Source organism: Mobula birostris, chromosome 18 (assembly GCF_030028105.1).
Source record: "Mobula birostris isolate sMobBir1 chromosome 18, sMobBir1.hap1, whole genome shotgun sequence".
NCBI lineage: Eukaryota > Metazoa > Chordata > Chondrichthyes > Myliobatiformes > Myliobatidae > Mobula > Mobula birostris.
Genome location: NC_092387.1, coordinates 55,336,535 through 55,354,786, shown reverse-complemented (window position 1 = coordinate 55,354,786; position 18,252 = coordinate 55,336,535). Strand labels below are relative to the sequence as shown.

Genomic DNA, 18,252 nt, shown 5'->3' with positions numbered 1-18,252 from the left:
AGATGGCACCGTAACTGAACTCATAACTCTGGAATACCCTGGGCTCTAATTACATTGCGCTAACCATTACACTACCATGGCAGAAATTCTGAATGAGTTGTGTACACACCAAATTAATATGTTCAGAAGATGGTTCACACTAATGCATTTGCGCATTTGTTCAAGATTCATTCGTAATTACATTACTGGAATTAAAGCATTGTTATCAGTTTATTAGCTCCCTAATGCTGTCAGAGAGCATATTTGAGGGGAATGTTTGTTCATAAAATTACAGGGGGCACAAAGCTTGCTTCATGAATTGGGAGGGATGATTCACATGGAGAAAATCTGTGACCTGCCTCAGTTAAACATAAAGTGCAGTCCCAAACCAACGTGGTTCAGTTCACGTTCAGCTGGTGACTGATGCTCTTCAACCTTTTTCTGTCAATTGTTCAGATCATGGCCGATGTATTGGCCTCTCTTCACCGTGATCCTTAAAGTCCAAAATTCTCTCTTCCTCAAACTTGAATATATTCAGAAACACAAGAGGTTCAGCAGTAGCTGGAAATTCAGAGCAGCACACACACAAAATGCTGAAGGAACTCAGCAGGTCAGGTGGCATCTATGTAGAGAAATAAACAGTCGATATTTCTTGCTGACAACTTTCATCAGGACTGGAAAGGAAAGGGGAAGAAGCCAGAATGTGAAGGTGGTGATGGGGGGCGGGGTGAAGGAGTACAAGCTGGCAGCTGATAGGTGGATCCAGGTGAGGGGTTGTCCTGACGAAGGGTCTCGGCCCGAAACGTCAACTGTACCTCTTCCAATAGATGCTGCCTGGCCTGCTGCGTTCACCAGCAACTTTTACGTGTGTTGCTTGAAATTCCAGCTCCTGCAGATTTCCTCGTATTTGAGGGGTTGGCGAGTGGGTGGAGGAGAGGAGATGAAGTAAGAAGCTGGGAGGTGATAGGTGGAAGAGGTAATAGGTTAAAGAAGAAAGAATTTGATAGGAGAGGACAGTAGACCATGGGAGAAAGGGAAGGAGGAGGGGCACTAGAGGAAGGAGAAAGGGAAGAGGAGAGCCAGAATGGGGAATGGAACAAGAGGGAAGGGGGAGGGAGGAGAGATTACCAGAAGGAATCAATGTTCTTTGCTCTGCCAATCGTTCATATCATGGCAGATATCTTGGCCTCTGGTCATTATGATCCTCGACTTCCCTAAGGTACAGAAATCTCTGTTTCTCAGTGTCTCTGCCTTCATTCCTCTCCGAGAAGAGACTTTCAAAGATTTTTGGTTTTCTGAGAGAAGAAACTTCTCCTCTGTCTTAAATGGATGTTCCCTTATTCTGAAACAAAGACCCCTTGTTCTTGACAACCCCCACTAGGAGAAACATTCTGATAGTATCTGCCATGTCAAACTACTTCATAATTTTCAACGTTTCATTCAAGTAGCCTAGCATTCTTCTGAGCACTAATGAAAATAGGCTCAGTCTGCTCAATCAATTTTCATTAGTCAACCACTTAATTTGAGGAATCATCCTTGGGGAGCCTCCCTGAACAGCCTACAATACGGGTATCTTCCTTCTTAATCAAGGCCACACTGTGCACAGTTCAAACTGTATTAACACAGAGTGCTTTGCTCAGCAGCATGGTTTCATTTCAGAATTGTGATGTTTAAAGTCAAAATCAGGTTTATTATCACTGATCTATGTCGTGAAATTTGTTGTTTTGCAGCTGCAGTGCAGTAAATTACAATAAAAAGTATATATAGTATATATGAAATAATGCAAAAGAGTTGTATATATTAAATAAGTCATTCAAAAAGAGAGCAAAAAGAATGAGGTAGTGTTCATGGGATCATTGTCTGTTCAGAAATCTGATGATAGAGGGGAAGAAGCTGTTCCTAAAATCTTGAGTAAATATTAGTGTAAATGGCCCACAACTGGAGTGATGTTTTGGCCTCTGCCTGAAGAGATGCAGGTTGATACATTCTCAGTGAGAGTCCTGATACCTTGAAACGAGGTTAACAAAACGGATGTGGAATATCAGCAGCACAGAGCTGCTGCCACACAACATCAGCAGCTAAGGTTCGATCCTGACTTTGGGAGCTACCTGCAAAGAGTTTGCATGTTCTCGTAATCTCAAGTTTCTTCTGGCTACTCCGGTTTCCTCCCATGTCCCAATAAAGTGCATGTTTGTAGCTTAATTGGTCGGTGTATCTTTTTCCTAGTGTGGTGTTGAGTGGTAGAATCTGAGAGGCGTTAAAGAGAATGTGTGGGGGAATAATTCGGTGCTAGTGAAAAATTTGTGTAGATGGATGGTTGGTGGTAGGCATAGATTCAGTGGGCTGAATATCCTGTGTCTCTGCTTTATCTCTCTGTGACGCTATGATAGCAGATGTTTTAAGTAGACAAGCTAGACAATGGGTGAGCTCTCAGCTGGTTGCGTGGGAGGAATAATTCCATCGAGTAAATATAGGGCAGCTTTCTCAGAAACCTATGGAGACTTAGTGAGTTTCATACTCACCCGTGTCCAGTAAATTCAAGGAACCACATCTGGGGATGGACGTTTACATCAGCCAAGTGTCAGTCTCACATTTTGCTTGGAAAACCAGGAATAAACCTATTTTTATTTTTTGAAACAGCAACAGATCATAATTAAACCCATGGCGAATTTGACAAGTAGCAAACAGGGACAAAATCTACTAACCACGGGGTCCTAAGCTGTACTGTGAACAAACAGCTAAAAATATTTTAATCAGAGGAAACCAAATTCTGTGAAGTTTGGAACAAAGTTCTGATTAAAAGCTGTGAAGTTAGAACGTGTTCATTCAAGTTGCACTCAGCAGCATAGAGAGTTGATTTGGAAACAAAGACAGTGCAAATTAGTTTAATCTTTCAAATATTATTTTTCTTGGTCTTCAGAATAAAAAAATGTGCTCTAACCAGGTGACACAATGCCAGGTGTTTTTCATTCTCTTTGTGTAAAGTATGAACAGGGAGCGGCAATGCGTGAGGTAAATAATGCACCTATTAAAGTACACTGAATACTGGACCATATCCCTTGATCCCTTTAACTTCTAAGAGCCGTTTGATTTCTAACTGGAATCTTTTGAGCAGCCAAACCTCTGAAGCCCTCTTGGGATTTACAATCACCAATTAAACTACTAACCGGTACGTCTTTGGACTGTGGGAGGAAACTGGAGCACTCAGCAGAAATCCATGTGTTTCACCAGGAGAAGATACAAGTTCCTTGTAGATGGTGTCGGAATTGAACTCCAAACTCCAAAATGCTCCAAGCTTTATTAGGATCATGTTAAGTGCTACACTAACGTTGCTTCTTGTGTTTCCATTAAATACTGCCGGTTCTATGTTACGTATTTCCAATCAAATGGTTGGTTTACTATCCCTTGAAGATTTCTTTTTCTCAACCTTGCTTTGTGGAGCTGTGCACATCTTCTTTTCCACAAACCTCAGCATCCCTTCCTCCCACGTTCCCAACCCCAGCCACTTCAGTTACAGCACAAAAGCTGTCTTAGTTTTCCTCACGAGATGCACATCTGACAGTATGTCTGGAGGTAACAGATTATCTACTCTGTTGTATATTGTTACAGATACAAGGCAAATTTTCAACAGCAAAGTGGGTCATTTCTTACCTCTAACAGTCTTCAAAACTTTATTCCTTAGAACACAGAAGAATGAGAGAAGATTTGATAGAGGTATACAAAATTATGAGAGGTATAGATAAGGCTTTTTCCACCGAGGTTGGGTGGGACTACAACCAGAGGTCATGGGTTAAGGGTGGAAGGTGAGAAGTTTAAGAGGAACATGAGGGGAAACTTCTTCACTTAGAGTGTTGTGGAAGTATGGAATGAGCTGCCAGCACAAGTGGTGCATGCAAGCTTGATTTCAACATTAAAGCCAAGTTTGGATAGATATATGGTTAGTAGGGCTATGGCCCCAGTGCAGGTTGTTGGGAGTAGGCAGTTTAAATGCTTTTGTCATGGACTAGATGGGCCATGGGGCTTGTTTCTGTGCTGTACTATACTATGACTCTATAACTAAACCAACATGACTGAGAGTTCTACTGAATTCACTCTGCTGATTGTATCATTTGCTTTCCCACTGTACAAGATGTTCCTAGATAATGTCCCATCCATGTACTGATCAGGCCTGAGTTTCTTGTGATTTTTACTGCAAGCAGATGTTAGTACAGGAGTGGAGACTTCTTGCTCTGTTTATATAGACCAGAGAGACTGCATATGGAAATTTTGTGGGATTACTTACCATTGAAGAGTAACTGGTGGATGGAATCGGGAAATTCTGTCCCTTCACCAGTATTTGTAGTAGAGCGAAGGTTGAGTCTGTCTGCTGCTGTAAACTATTTAAATTGGCAAGCTGATTTATTCTTACATGTACAGTGGGAAACCTTGTCTTGCCTACTGTCCAGGATAAGTCATTGCAAAGGTACACTGAGGTAAAACAATAACAGAGTGCAATAGTGTAACAGTCCAGAGAAAGTTTACTTCAGGTAGACAATAAGGTACAAAGTCACAATGAGGTAAATTTTAAGGTTAAGAGTGTATCTATCATACTAAGGAGCCATTCAATACTCTTACAATGGTGGGATAGAAGCTGTCCTTGAGCCTGGTGCTGTGTGCTTTCAGGCTTTTGTACCTTCTGACTGATGGGAGGGAGGAGGCCGTCTGAGATGGAATGTCGCTCCAGAAAGGTGGGGCTCCTCAGCCATAGTTGGCATCTATGAGAAGGAAAACTCTGATCTCAAACTTCCGCTGCCTTGCAGCTATATCCACTCATGGGGGAGTCTTTGGGAGTAAACCTGGAGGAAGAATCTGGAGCTAGATTCCCTAAGGCAGTGCTATGTTGAATTCAATGCTGATTGGCAACTCCTGCGATGTGCAGGTGCCAGACTGTATTGGTCTCTGCTGTTCCTTTGGATTCGTCAGCCTGCTACATGGACAACAGCTTGCTCTCCATATCGTACCGCCCAAGCTTGTGTATATGTAGACTGCTAGGACACAACATGCATGGTCGACCCCAACCAACGCTGGGCCTTGGGGTTAGGAATTATGAATCATGGAGTTTTTCTGCAAAACAAAAACCTATTTTTAACGTCAGAATGTAGATGTTTGTATTGCTTTGTGTCTGAGCCAGTTTAGAGAAAGCTACTGGGGTATCAGATTATTTAAAGGTTGCGGGCAATGTTGCATTTCTCAGCATCGAAGGAGTGTCTGAAACCAGGCTCTCTATAAAGAAGCCTGGATCTGTCCATTATATGCAGCACACGTGCCAATCACTGAGCTGAGTTCTGCTCTCGGGTTTCTCCAGGATCTTATCCCCAGCTTGTATAAGGAATGGAAATACCATTTGCACTCAAGTTGGCTGAGGTCTTCTGACCTCGTCAGCAGTGTGCTGCTTCAGAACTCAGCACTCCAGTTACAACATGTTTCAAGTCAGTACCGAGGAAGATTGTGATTCTATGAGAGCAAGTAAATGAATTATACATTGAGTTTTGACTTATGAATTCTAATTGTGTCAGAATGATGCAACAATATAATTATTAGTTCGGGAGAACTGGTGGGGAACAATATAGAACATAACTAAGGGAAGGCTTATACTTGTGCACTTAAGGATTCAAGGCATCTTGATTTTGTTATTAAGTATGATCACTTATAGAGCATTAATGAGGTGCCACAGAGTGTCAGGAAGGGTACTTCACCTCCTTCCTCCCTCTTTTTGCCCCTACCCATTTCTTCTTTGACACAAGAGATTCTGCGGATGCTGGAAATCTTGAGCAACACACACAAAATGCTGGAGGAACTCAGCAGGTCAGGCAGCATCTATGGAGGAAAATGAACTGCCAATGTCTGGATCTCAGCTGTTCATTTCTCTCCATAGATGCCACCTGACCTGATGAGTTCCTCCAGGATTTTGTGTCTCCTTCTCAATCTCACTGTCCTCTCCTCTCACCCTCACACTTTACAATCCCTAACTATTTTATCACTCTTCCCTCTACCCATTTCACTTTACTGCAAAGGCTCATTTTCTAAAGCAATGCCAAAAGCCATATCAAATGACTGATCCCCACAGCGTGACAGCTGACAGCCAGCTCCAAGTTTATTACTCGACTGGGATTCCTCTCTGGTGCCCACTAGTGGTCATTTCTGGGAGGAGTATTAATCTGCCAGTCATGATCAGGATCAGCTGATACAGAGGGTGATAATCAGTTCCTGAAGGTTCCTGCAGTGAAGAAGTTCATTGGGAGGTTTGTGTGAGGGAATTAACAACAAGATGCTATTTGTTGGTGAAGGAGTTTTTTAAATAGAAGGAGTTTATTTTTGGAAAAGTTATGCTAAGCTGATAATGCTAAGCCACTTTAGTGTTAGTGGCTAATATGAGGGGTCATAATTTTATGGTGATTGGAGGAAATTATAGGATGGGTGCCAGAGGTGAGTTTTTTTACACAAAGAGGGGTAGATGCATGTAATACCCTGCTGTGGTGGTAGAAGCAGATACACTAGGCCCATTTTAGAAACTCTTAGATAGGCACATGGGTGATAGAGAAATTGGAGGTCTATGTGGGAGGGAAGGGTTGGATTGATCTTAGAGTAGTTTATAAGATTAGCACAGCACAGTGGGTTGTGCTGCAGCATTCTATGTTCTAACTGAAGAAATTTTGAGCTTGTTGCAGGCTAAAGCATCGAATAATAAGGTTTTGCACATTGCGTTTGTACACTTCATAGTGGCAGCTTGAATTCATGCCAGAATTCATCCTTTCTTAGTAAGCATAAACTGTTAAAAAGGTTGAAAATTGGAACAAACGGTAATGATGTTCTTTCTGGGCTGGGTGATGCATTGCTTGGGTCCAGTGTGTGCCAAGTCTGTGAGATGCCGATACCCTCACCTCATCCCCAGCTGCCCTTTCGGTCAATCTGTAAATGTCAGCAGTTAAGGGTCAAGGATCAACTTTATTCACCATATACATTTACATGTGTTAGAGGTTTGTATATGACGGATGAAAGCATAGAGCTGCTGCACACAGAACAGGAGCTAGATTCACTTGCCAAGACCACATTTTCAGCTAAGTAGTGACTAGCTGAAAGAAATTAAATAATCTCAGTGTCCCCATTCAAAGTCTGATAAACTGCAGTATTACAATTCATTCCACAATTCTTTGACTCTAATATTTACTTAGGGCTGGGTGGGGAGAGAGTGAGAGTGAAAGATTAGAATCCAGAATTGCCTGATTCCCTGAAGTCCTGCAGAACTTGTGAATGTTGGGGAGTGTCGAGGGACAGAGGGACCTCAGTGTACAAGGGTAGAACACAAACTTGTGAATGGTGAGGAGTTTTAAGGTACAGAGGGATCTCATTGTACAGGGTAGGACACACACCGTGAATGGGCGAGAGTGTTGAGGAAAGGAGGAACCTTGGTGTGCACGGGCGGGATACACATCGTGAAAGATAGGGAGTGAGAGATCACCAGGCTGTCTACTTCAGCTGGTACCTTTTCCCATCATTTGGCCCATTTATTTCTAAGCCTTGGCTATCCATGTACCTGTCTAAATGTATTTTCAACATTGTAATTGTGTCTGCCAATTCATTGGGCTTGTTTCAATATAGTTACTATTTAGTTTGTAATTGAAATATGTGCATGCTTACAAATGTGCTATCATTTTGATAGCCTTGTTGAAATTGAGTTTACAAAATCTTCACTTGGGGTTTGGTTGAGCATTGCAGTATAAGTTGGCTTTTCTTCTGGAATGTCCCATGGATTCACACTGAAACTCCATGTCCTTGTGTTTGATTCTCGCAGGATGCGCAGAAAATTGGTGGTGCAGCCAGTCAGCCGGACGACGCCCTCCACGACCCGGATGAGAAGGAGGAAGTACCGCAGGGGGAGGTGGGCTGGATGACCTCTGTAAAGGACTGGGCCGGAGTCATGATATCTGCCCAGACCCTCACCGGCCGAGTTCTCGTGAGTCTACGCCTTTAATTCTTGTGATGCTGGTGTGGGTGTTCTGTTTGAGGTTATTACATTAACGCCAAGTATTGTCGTTGCTAGATAGTACTGCAGCTGAACCCTGTATGGATGGGTAAGTCATTAAGATATATTGCTGTCTAATAACAATGCGAGGCTTCCACAGGAAATCTGGACCCTGTGGAGTTATTTGAACATCGTGCAGTACTAGTTTTTTTGTAGCTTTTGAAAGCAATGATTATAAGTCGGGACGAGTGATTTATTTATTTTTTTGGTATTTGTTCCTTTAGATTGCTGGTAAGCTTCCTGATAAATCTGTCTCAAATAATTGCAGCTGATGTTTACAATGTTCCTATCTAAAAGCAGTTAGGCATTACAAGTGTAAATTAACCAGAGACAAGATAAAAGCAAGAAGAGGTTTTCTGCAGTAGGGAACATGGAGGAGAAGAGTGCAGCCATTTTGCTTGCAACTATTTTGACTCTTCCAATTAGCCTAGCTGAGTGTGATGAGAGTTTAATTCTGAATCAGCTTCCTGGTATGAAGCAGATAGCAGACCAGCAAGCTTAACACATCTGAAGGCAGCTCTCCTGAAAGACCTTTCTTTCACTCATTGAGGCCTAATACCTCTTTGAAAATGTCTATTTGTGGTTGCTGCCATTTGAGGACATCATAATCTTAATCTGTCTTTTCTCATCACAACTACCTTGGCTGTGACAAAGTTAAAGGCAAATTAGTTTTGTGTTGATGGTATTAGTGCCTTTACCTGCGAGTTGTCCAATGTCTGTTTCTGACAGTGTCTGGAAGCATGACTCAATGATATTTTGCTGGATATTTTCCGTCCAATTTATGCATGCAATGTCACATTTAATTTATCAGAGTGATTGTTTAATCTTATTCAAAATATTAATGCATCCATTTGTAACAGATGACATGCAATAGGCAAATTACTGTTCTATCTATTATGAGTATGAAGAATGTACTCTACTTTATGATGCTTGGTTAGATTATTGTTGAATTACCAGATATGAGGAACTGCCCTTCCAAGGCAGTTATAGGGAATGCTGATGTTCACTCTGAAATTCAACAAAGATGTTTTCAGATTAATATGGCATGACATCTTTGAGGAACTGTGGCATCTGGGCAGCAAGTTGCATATAGTGAACTTGCTGCCTTGTAGCTCCAGTGATCTGGGTTCGATCAGGACCTCTAGTCCCATGTTCGTGGTATTTTCATGTTCTTTCTGTAATCGAGATTCCTCCTGGAAATTTGAATTCCTTGCACATTGCGAAGAGGTATGGGTCAATGGGTAATTTTGTCACTGTAAGTAGTATTTATGTGGCAAGGAAGTTGATGCCTTCTAAATTGGACTTTTAATTGATACGGTCTGTTTTAACCAGTGACTATCCCTCCTTTCATCTGAAGGCAGGTGTTTAACCTTAAACTGAGCCAAAATATAAATAACCCTTGACTGAGCTTAGAGCTATCTACGTTTTCAACACCTTTATTAATCAGTGGATTCTTCCTTCTGTTGATTATTTTCAGTTTGTTGGATGGAATATTATTGTCATAGAGTCGTAGAACAATACAGTATGGATGGAGGCCCTTCAGCTCATCCAGTCCATGCTGTCCATGGTGCCCACCCAGCTAGTCCCAATTTCCTGCATTTGGCCCATATCCCTCTAAGCCTCACCCTCCATGTACCTATGAAAGTGCACCTTTGACTTAATATTCCATTAAAGTCTTTGGAAATATCTCAATCTTCCATTAAAACAGAACCAGTACAATTTTTTAAAACTAGACTTTCATCAGCCTCTTTGCAAAGGTATATGTCTCTGAAATAATTAATAATAATTTTAGTCTTGTGTTTAAAAATATTTATAATTGGCTGGATATTGGCTTCCAAAGTGTTGCATCTTCAAAACGTTTTCAACGTTATTTAATCGAGTGATTAATGGGTTCACCTTGTCAGTTAGCTCTCTGAGACCGAGACTGCAATCTTCAGGGGACATTGATGGGTCTTTGATCTATTTTGCACTAAAGATTTGGAGTTGGACGATTTGCTCTTTAGCCTTGAATATATGATTAAAAGCTTGAGTTCTCTGCTCAGTTCTGTTTTATCATCCAATTGAGTTGTGTTTGAAAGAAGTGCTGGTATGTGTCTCACTGCTGCCACCTCTGGTGGATGGGGTGATAACTTGTTTTTCTGATGTTTTATTATAACATCAGCTAATGGAAGATAACACATAGGAGAAGAATTGGGCCATTCGGCCCATCATGTCTGCTCCACCATTCCATTCTTTTAACTTACTATCCCTCTCAACCCCATTCTCCTGCTTTCTCAACGTAACCTTTGATGCCCTCACTAATCAAAAACTTATCAAAATCTGCTTTCAATATGCACAATGACATGTCCTCCACAGCCAGCTGTGACAATGAAGTCCTCAGATTCCCCACACTCTAGCTATAGAAGTTCATCCTCTTCTCTGTTTTTAAAGGCTCCTTCTAATCTGAGGGTGTGCCCTCTGGTCCTAGGGTCCACTATTGGATACATCCTCTCCATGTCCTTCCACTCCAGGCCATTCAATATTCAATAGATTTCCATAACACCCCTCCTCATTCTTCTAAACTCCAATGAGTACAGGCCCAGAGCCTTCAAATGCTCCTCATATGTTAACCCTTTCATTTCTGGGATCATTCTCATAAAACTCCTCTGGACCCCCTCCAATACCTACTTAGATATGTGGCTCAAAGCTGCTCACAATATTCCAGATGTGGTCTGACCAGTTCCTTATCATCCCAAAGCATTAGTCAGACACTCCTGGTTATCAACAGCTGTTGAAATATGCAAATTTGAGTTAATAGATGCTGAGAGCAGGGGAGAAGTGTGTCGGAAAATCGCTCGAGGATTTGGTACAACAGAGACTGCAGACCGTGGAAATCTGGAGCAGCAAGCATAAGATGCTGGAGAAACATGATCTCGATGAAGGAAGATGGTCCAAACTGTTGACTGTTTATTTCCCTCCATAGATGCTCAAAGTTCCAAATAAATTTATTATCAAAGTACGTATGTGACAAAATATACAACCTTCAGATTCATTTTCTTGCATGCATTCACAGTAGAACAAAGAAATAAAATAGTCATTGAAAAAGTGTACACATAGAAAGCCTGAGAAACAGCCAATGTACAAAAGAAGACAAACAGTACAAATATAATTAGTAATAACTAAAAAATAAAGAAGTTATTCTGAGATCATGAGTTGTAGAGTCCTTGAGAGTAAGTCCATAGGTTGTGGAATCAGTTCAGAGTTGAGGTGAGTGAAGTTGTCCATGCTGGTTCAGGAGCCTGATGGTTGAAGGGTAATAACTGTTCCTGAACCTGATGGTGTGGGTCATAAGGCTCCTTTGCCTTCCTGATGCCAACAGCGTGAAGAGAGCATGGTCTGGTGGTGAAGGTCCTTGATGATGGATGCTGCTTTCATGTGGCAATGCTCCCTGCAGATGAGCTCAATGTGGGGAGAGCTCCTCCTGTGATTCAGCTGGGCTGTATTCTTCTCTCCTTGTAGGCTTTTCTGTTCATGGGCATTGAGCTCAGAAATCACCCTTAATAGATCACGGCACAATACAAGCGACACTGAGTTCCTCCAGTGCTTTGTGTGTGTTGCCTGAGGACTGTGCCCTTGTTACTGGTTATGGGCGGCTGTCAGCTGTTAAAAATACCGTGCTGACTCTTCCTTCCTGCTTCCTCTCAAGAAATGAACCAAATTTGGATTTCAAAAGCAGAGGCAGTGATAAGGCGATTCAGAGATCAGTCATGTTCTAACAATTTGAATTCTCTCTGTGAAAGAAAATGCAAAGTCAGTGTCTCGGTTTGAGAATCAAAGTGTCAACTCTCCACTTTCTTCCAAAGATGCCGTCTAACCTGCTGAGTTCCTCCAGCAGCATTTTTGTTCCAGATTCTATTATTAGTATTCACTTGTATCTCCTCTTGAAATTGCTCTTCTAGGCAACTGAGTAGCTTCTATGAATGTTTTGGCAAGTCCGACACGTTGCATGATATAATGAGCAGTCACGCAAAAGGACAGCATAACTGAGAGAAATCTAAATAAAGTGAAAGAATTTTTAATTGAATCAAACCTTATATAATAATTGTGACTGTAGCCTCAGAACTTTGCAATCTTTGGACACGAGTGTTTCCATATTTGTTATTTGTTTCTTAACTTGCTGCCAGTAAACTTGTGCTCCAGTAATTTCTTTAATTAAGTTCGATGGCTGAGGCTGTTCTATCGAAGGAGTTATTAATAGCTAAGTTGCTTTACAGCTAATGACCCTGTTCTGAGACTGGGTGCCAACTCAGTGAGACTGAGATAGGAGTCTGCTGATCTGATCAAGCTTCAGGGTGATTAAAGAGGATCGAGGAGCATATCTGGACTGTAACCTCACTCTGCTGGGTAACCTTATAGGATCCTATTTAACTTGGAATGTATCGTGAGGTGCTGCAGAATATGACCACTTTATTGGGCAGGGTCGTGCTGCCTGCAACTAAACTGGGATTCTGGGATGCTCCTCGGTCGGCCGAAACAAAAGGGCAGCATGAGAGCTCCTTAGAGAAGAAAGAATGGCCTGGCCTTGGCGAAGGTTCAGAGCAGGTTCACGAGAATGATCCTGGGATTGAAAGGGTTAATATATGAGGACTGTTTGATGGCTCTGGGCCTGTACTCGCCGAAGTTTGGAAGAATGAAAAGGGATCCCATTGAAATGTATCAAATATTGAAAGGTGGAGAGGACGTGGAGAGGATGTTTCCTGTAGTGGGGGAGTCTAGGACCAGAGCACACAGCCTCAGAATAGACGGACGGCGTTTAGAACAGAGATAAGGAGGTTTCTTTAGCCAGAAGCTATTTCATTGCCACCGATGGCTGTAGATGGCAAGTCATTAAGTATACTTAAACTAGAGCTTAATAGGTTCTTGATTTGTAAGCATGCCAAAGGTTATGGAGTGGAGGTAAGAGAATGGGATTGAGAGGTATGATAAATCAGCCATGATGAAATGGCAGATTAGATTTGATGGGCCAAATGGCCTAGATCTGCTCCTGTATATTCTTGTCTTATGGTAAGAAGCAGAAATCAGCTCAGGAACGGAATATCTTGGCAGAGCAGCAAGCCTGCTAATTATCTGGACACATCAGCATGTGGCAGTTTAATTTGAAAGATGCGGAAATGGCAATCAGTACAAATTGGTTTAATTTGCCACCGAGAATTCCTTCCTGTCTGTCAGTAAGCAAGACGACGCATCAAAGAGAATGGCGGGTGGGGAAGACGTCCAACAGCTTCATCCCATTTTTTAACCTCCCAACTTCGCTGCTTTGCTGAGCATCTGTTACTGGGCTGACAGCAAACTGCTTTCAGTTCAACATACATTAGATCACCAAGGCATCAACTGAGTGCAAAACAACTAAACCTTTCAGTTTCAGTTACTTTCCAGCCGTAAATTAGTGGTGTTGTTAAAAAAAGGCGAGATTAAAGATTTGCTTTATTTATCACATGTAGATTGAAACACACAGTGTCGTTTTATTGCTGTATGACAGCAGTATGTTGCAAGACATAAGAATGACTATAAATTTAAAAATAAATAGCGTAAAAGAAGGATAACAAGGTAGGGTCCATGCAATCGTGGACCATTCAGAAATCTGATGGCGGAGGGGAAGAAGCTGTTCCCACAACCAGGTCTACAAGTAGATTTTCAGACCTTGGGAGAACACAGGCTTTTTGGGATCAAGTAGTGAAGCTGGGGACAAGATCAGGTTAGCCGCAATCATATTAAAGGGCTGAGCGAGTTAAGTGAGAAGGTTGTCGCTTGCTTCTCTTTTGACCTGTTAAACCTACACTGACTCTCAGAAAAGTCCTGTGGACTTAATGGGGAAGGACCACAGTAACTATTGGACGAGGAGAGGCCGGGCTGAGTAAGAAAGCTGCTCACTGATAGTGGTAGTGTACCACCTGCGGGGGGCGCACTTGAGTGGCAACAATACTATTTGTTTTAAGGAATATCATAGGATACTACTTAACACGTTGACTATGAATGTAAGAATAAAAAATCATTGTATGGTTTATTCTTGTAAATGTTTTTTTATTATGAATAAAGTTTATTTTGATCTATATTCAAAAAATTGTCTTTTTCCTCAAGCGATTGCCCTGTTGCCTCTTTTCTCACTCATGGCTTTTACTCTGTAAACCCTCCTACACAAGGGGTAATTAACAGCACTCATTTGACCTGCTAACCTGCTTGTCTTGGAGGAGACTGGAATCTGTGGAGGGAACTCAGGTGATCACAGCTAGAACATGAAAACTCAGAATAGATAGTATTGGATGTTAGAGTTAAATTGGGTTAGATAGAGTTATCTGGTAGTGGGACCAGTTTATCCTTATTTCAAAGATTAGAAGGAAAAGAAAGATTAGCTGTATTTGTCATCTGTATATCAAAACATACAGTGAAGTGTGCCATTTCTATCAAATCAAATCAATGAGAATTGTGCTGGGCATCCAGCAAGTGTTGCTACGCTTATAGTCCCAACATAGCACGCCCACGATGTGGGAGGAAACCAGAGCACCTGGAGGAGACTTACTTGACATGCAGAGAAAGTGCAAATGCCTTGCAGACAGTGGCGGGAATGAACCCCGGTCTAGCAGCAGGTGCTGGAAGGCGTTGTGCTAACCACCGCACTACCGCGGCGCCCTCTTCAGATATCTTGCTTTACCCAGTCATGGAAGCTTCTTGCACATTCCTATTTATTTCCTCACCCCGAACACTGCCTTGTGTCTCAGCTTTGCTACTTTTGCTTCACTAAGACATGAATTGTGCTGCAGCCCCACAATTGTTGATGACAGCACTGAGAACAGGACGGTGCAGGGGAGGAGACCGCGAATGAGAGCAGGCAACAAAGAATTGAGCCAGTGGAACCCTTACTCTTGCTGCTGTCGAGTGACTGTGTCTGGTGACAGAGGACTGTTACTGAAGTTCTCTGTGTTGTGCGGAGCAGAGATTTTTCCCCCCATGATCAGAGTCTCTCTCACCTGTGTAGTTATGAGTTTTAAGTTCGCTATTTGACCTGCCTTGCTGCTGTGTGACCCCAGTTTGTGCTTCACGTAGATACGAGGCAGATGGTGGTAAGTGTTCTTCTGTTCCCTTTTGGCAGCGGCCCGTGGGCCTATCATATTGCTAAACCAAAGTCCAGTATCCACACTTGAGGGGTGTGGGAGAGAGATTATTTCAGTGAAAATTGAAAAATTTACAGGTACAACAATCTAAAGAAAACAGAGGAAATACAGGTGAGGTCCTAGAAGACTGCTGAGCCCACTTGAGGTCCCAGGTGCCAATATTGTTCCTCTGTTTAATGAGAAGAGTAGAGTATAATCACAGAATTATAGGCTGGTAAAGATAAAGAAGTAAGGATTAGCTTTATTTGTCACATGTACATCAAATTGTACATTGAAATGTATTGTTTGTGTCAAATCAAATCAGCAAGGCTGGGGCTGAGCCATTGTCGCTGTGCTTTCGGCACAAAGATAGCATGCCTACGAGCCTTACGTCACTACTTGGGGATCTATTAGAGGAGGATCTTGGCAAAAGGAAACACTCGCATTTGCTGCCAAGGGAAGTGGTAGATACGATAAGGACAATAAGGGTGGCAACAATAATGTCAAGCTGATAACAAAGACAACGCGAGTGTAAGACTATTATAGCACCAGCGACCGGGGTTCAGTTCCGCTGCGGTCTGTAAGGAGGTTGAGCATTCTCCTTGTGACTGCTCTAGTTTCCTCCCACAAGGACACTCGGGTTAGTAGGTTAATTGGACACGTGTAATTGTGTGATGCGTCTCATTGGGCCAAAAGGGTCTGTAATGATTCTGTATCTCTAAATAAAAACGTTTAAGAAGAATTAAGACAGGCAGGGAAATGAGGGACATGGACCATGTGCACGCAGATGTGCAGTTTAAATTGACATCATGTTCGGCACAGACATCATGGGACGTGTTCCAGTGCTCTGCTGTTCCACGTACTATGCACTCAGGTGGTCAGGTCACAGCTATGAGAAGTGAAGTTGCACTAATGTTTCAGGGTATTGGTGAAAGGCCTTTGACATGAAATGTTAACTTTGTTGCTCTTCCTGCAGATGTGGCCTGAACAGCTGAGTATTTCCAGCATTCTCTGATTTTATTTCATAATACACTCGGTGGCCATTTTATTATCTACCTCCTGAATCTGGTAAAGTGGCCACTGACTCTATGTTTATGGTGTTCTGCTGCTGTAGCCCAACCACTTCAAAGTTTGATGTGTTGTGCATTCAGAGATGCTCTTCTGCACACCGCTGTTGTAAAGTGTGGTTATCTGAGTTACTGTCGCCTTCCTGTCAGCTTGAACCAGTCTGGCCATTCCTGACCTCGCTCATTAACTTCCACTCACAGAACTGCTGCTCACTGAATGTGGGTTTTTTTTGCACCATTCTCTAAACTCTGGACACTTTTGTGAGTGAAAATCCTAGGAGATCATCATTTTCTGAGATTCTTAAACCACCCCATCTGGCACCAATAATCATTCTGTGGTCAAAGTCACTTAGATCACATTTCTTCCCCATTCCGATGTTTGGTCTGAACACCAACTGAACTTCATAACCATGTCTGAATGGTTTTTTGTGTTGATTGTCTGCCACATGATTGGCTGATTAGATATTTGTATTAATAAGCATGTGCACAGGTACACCCAGTAAAGTGGGGTACCGAGTGTATTAATGTTCCCTGGGTAATTTGTAAGGACAAAAATCTTGTGCAATTTTTTGCCCAGTGACAACAATATGTGCACACTGAATCTTTAAGTGGAAGTAAAACTCTTTGATCACTGATACAGCAGAAGCATCGCACACCTTCAGCTGAACTAATCCACCAAAAAAAGTTTTATACAGAGCAGAGCTTTTAGGTCTACAGATGCTGTAAAGCGTTGTGCTAACCACTGCACTACCATGGGACACTCTTCAAATGTTTTGCTTCACCCAGTCATGGAAACTTCTTACACCTTCCTGTTTATTCCCTCACCCCGAACACTGCCTTTAGGTCTGAATTTGAAGTACAGAATGAGACACTTCTTGACTATATATCTGCGGATTCATCTACAGTTCCATCCACATCAGGATCTGGAAGAGAAAATGTGATTGTATACAATCGTGAAATATACTTAACATGAGGTAGAGGGTGACAACCTTTTGAGAAGAAAGAGAGAGAGAAATTGCCTTTAAACTCACAAGAGAGCACAGGCCATCAACTTTTTGCGGTTGATGTTTCCGTTGCAGGCAATTTCTTTTTTTTTACCAGGTCAAGTTGCTAGCTCGACGCTCAACCCAGCACGGATGGAAAGCGTGCTAGGGGAGCTGGCTGGATTCGAACTCGGGAGCTTTCACTCAGAAGTCCGGCACTGACACCACTACGCCACCAGCCAGTGACAACCTTTTGTGCACAGTTTAAATTCCTTTGTACAGGAGTGGCAAAAGATGTGTCCACACGCACATACACACACTTTAGAGGTAACATTGGTATTAACTGATATATCCTTAACATGTCGAAGAGCATGACTACAGTAATGTCTTACCTGACTTAAATAATTTTAGTGAAGAAACTCATAAAATAGATTTTAATAGATGCTAAAAAAATAAGGGCTTGTTACTGTGTAATGTAACTCCCAGGTTCAGGGGAGATTATTGAATGCTGATCTGCTACCTCTGACACTAGTAACTCTAACTTTGCTGATAGGCATAACAGCTGTGTCCAGTAACTCGGGGGATCAATGTCCCTCTGCTTTTCAGGCATTCCTGCTGTGCATATGGAGTATTGTGTGTCATTTTGGGTGCTGTACTTTGGAGGTGGTGCAGAAGAACGTCAAATATAGATCAGCACAACACAGTACAGGCCCTTCAGCCCACAATGTTTCACTGACCTTTTAACAACTCCAAGATCAATCTAGCTCTTCACTCCACCATAGTCCTCCATTCTTCTTTCATCCGTGTACCTGTCTTAGAGAAGAGATTTACGAAAATGATTCACGGATGAGGACGCCCAGTTTACGCGGGCAGACAGGAGAAGCTGGGGTTGTGCGATCTGAAATTGAGGAGATTGGGAAGAAATTTGATGAAAGTATTTGAAAATCAAGCAGGGCTTAGGTAGAGCAGATTGAGGAAAAAACTGTTCTGATTAGTGGAAGGGTCAAGAGCCAAAGGACGTAGAATGAATATGG

The 18,252-nt window shown here is 42.2% G+C and overlaps 1 protein-coding gene across 9 annotated transcripts in view; it reads left to right on the top strand.

Moving 5' to 3' along the window:
- kcnma1a (potassium large conductance calcium-activated channel, subfamily M, alpha member 1a) overlaps window positions 1-18,252 on the top strand; it is a 953,094-nt gene that overhangs the window by 208,392 nt on the left and 726,450 nt on the right. For all 9 annotated transcript variants that reach the window (XM_072282727.1, XM_072282725.1, XM_072282726.1 and 6 more), the window contains exon 2: window positions 7,811-7,972. In XM_072282727.1, coding sequence (XP_072138828.1) covers window positions 7,811-7,972 — 162 coding nt within the window. The remainder of the gene's footprint in view (window positions 1-7,810; window positions 7,973-18,252) is intronic.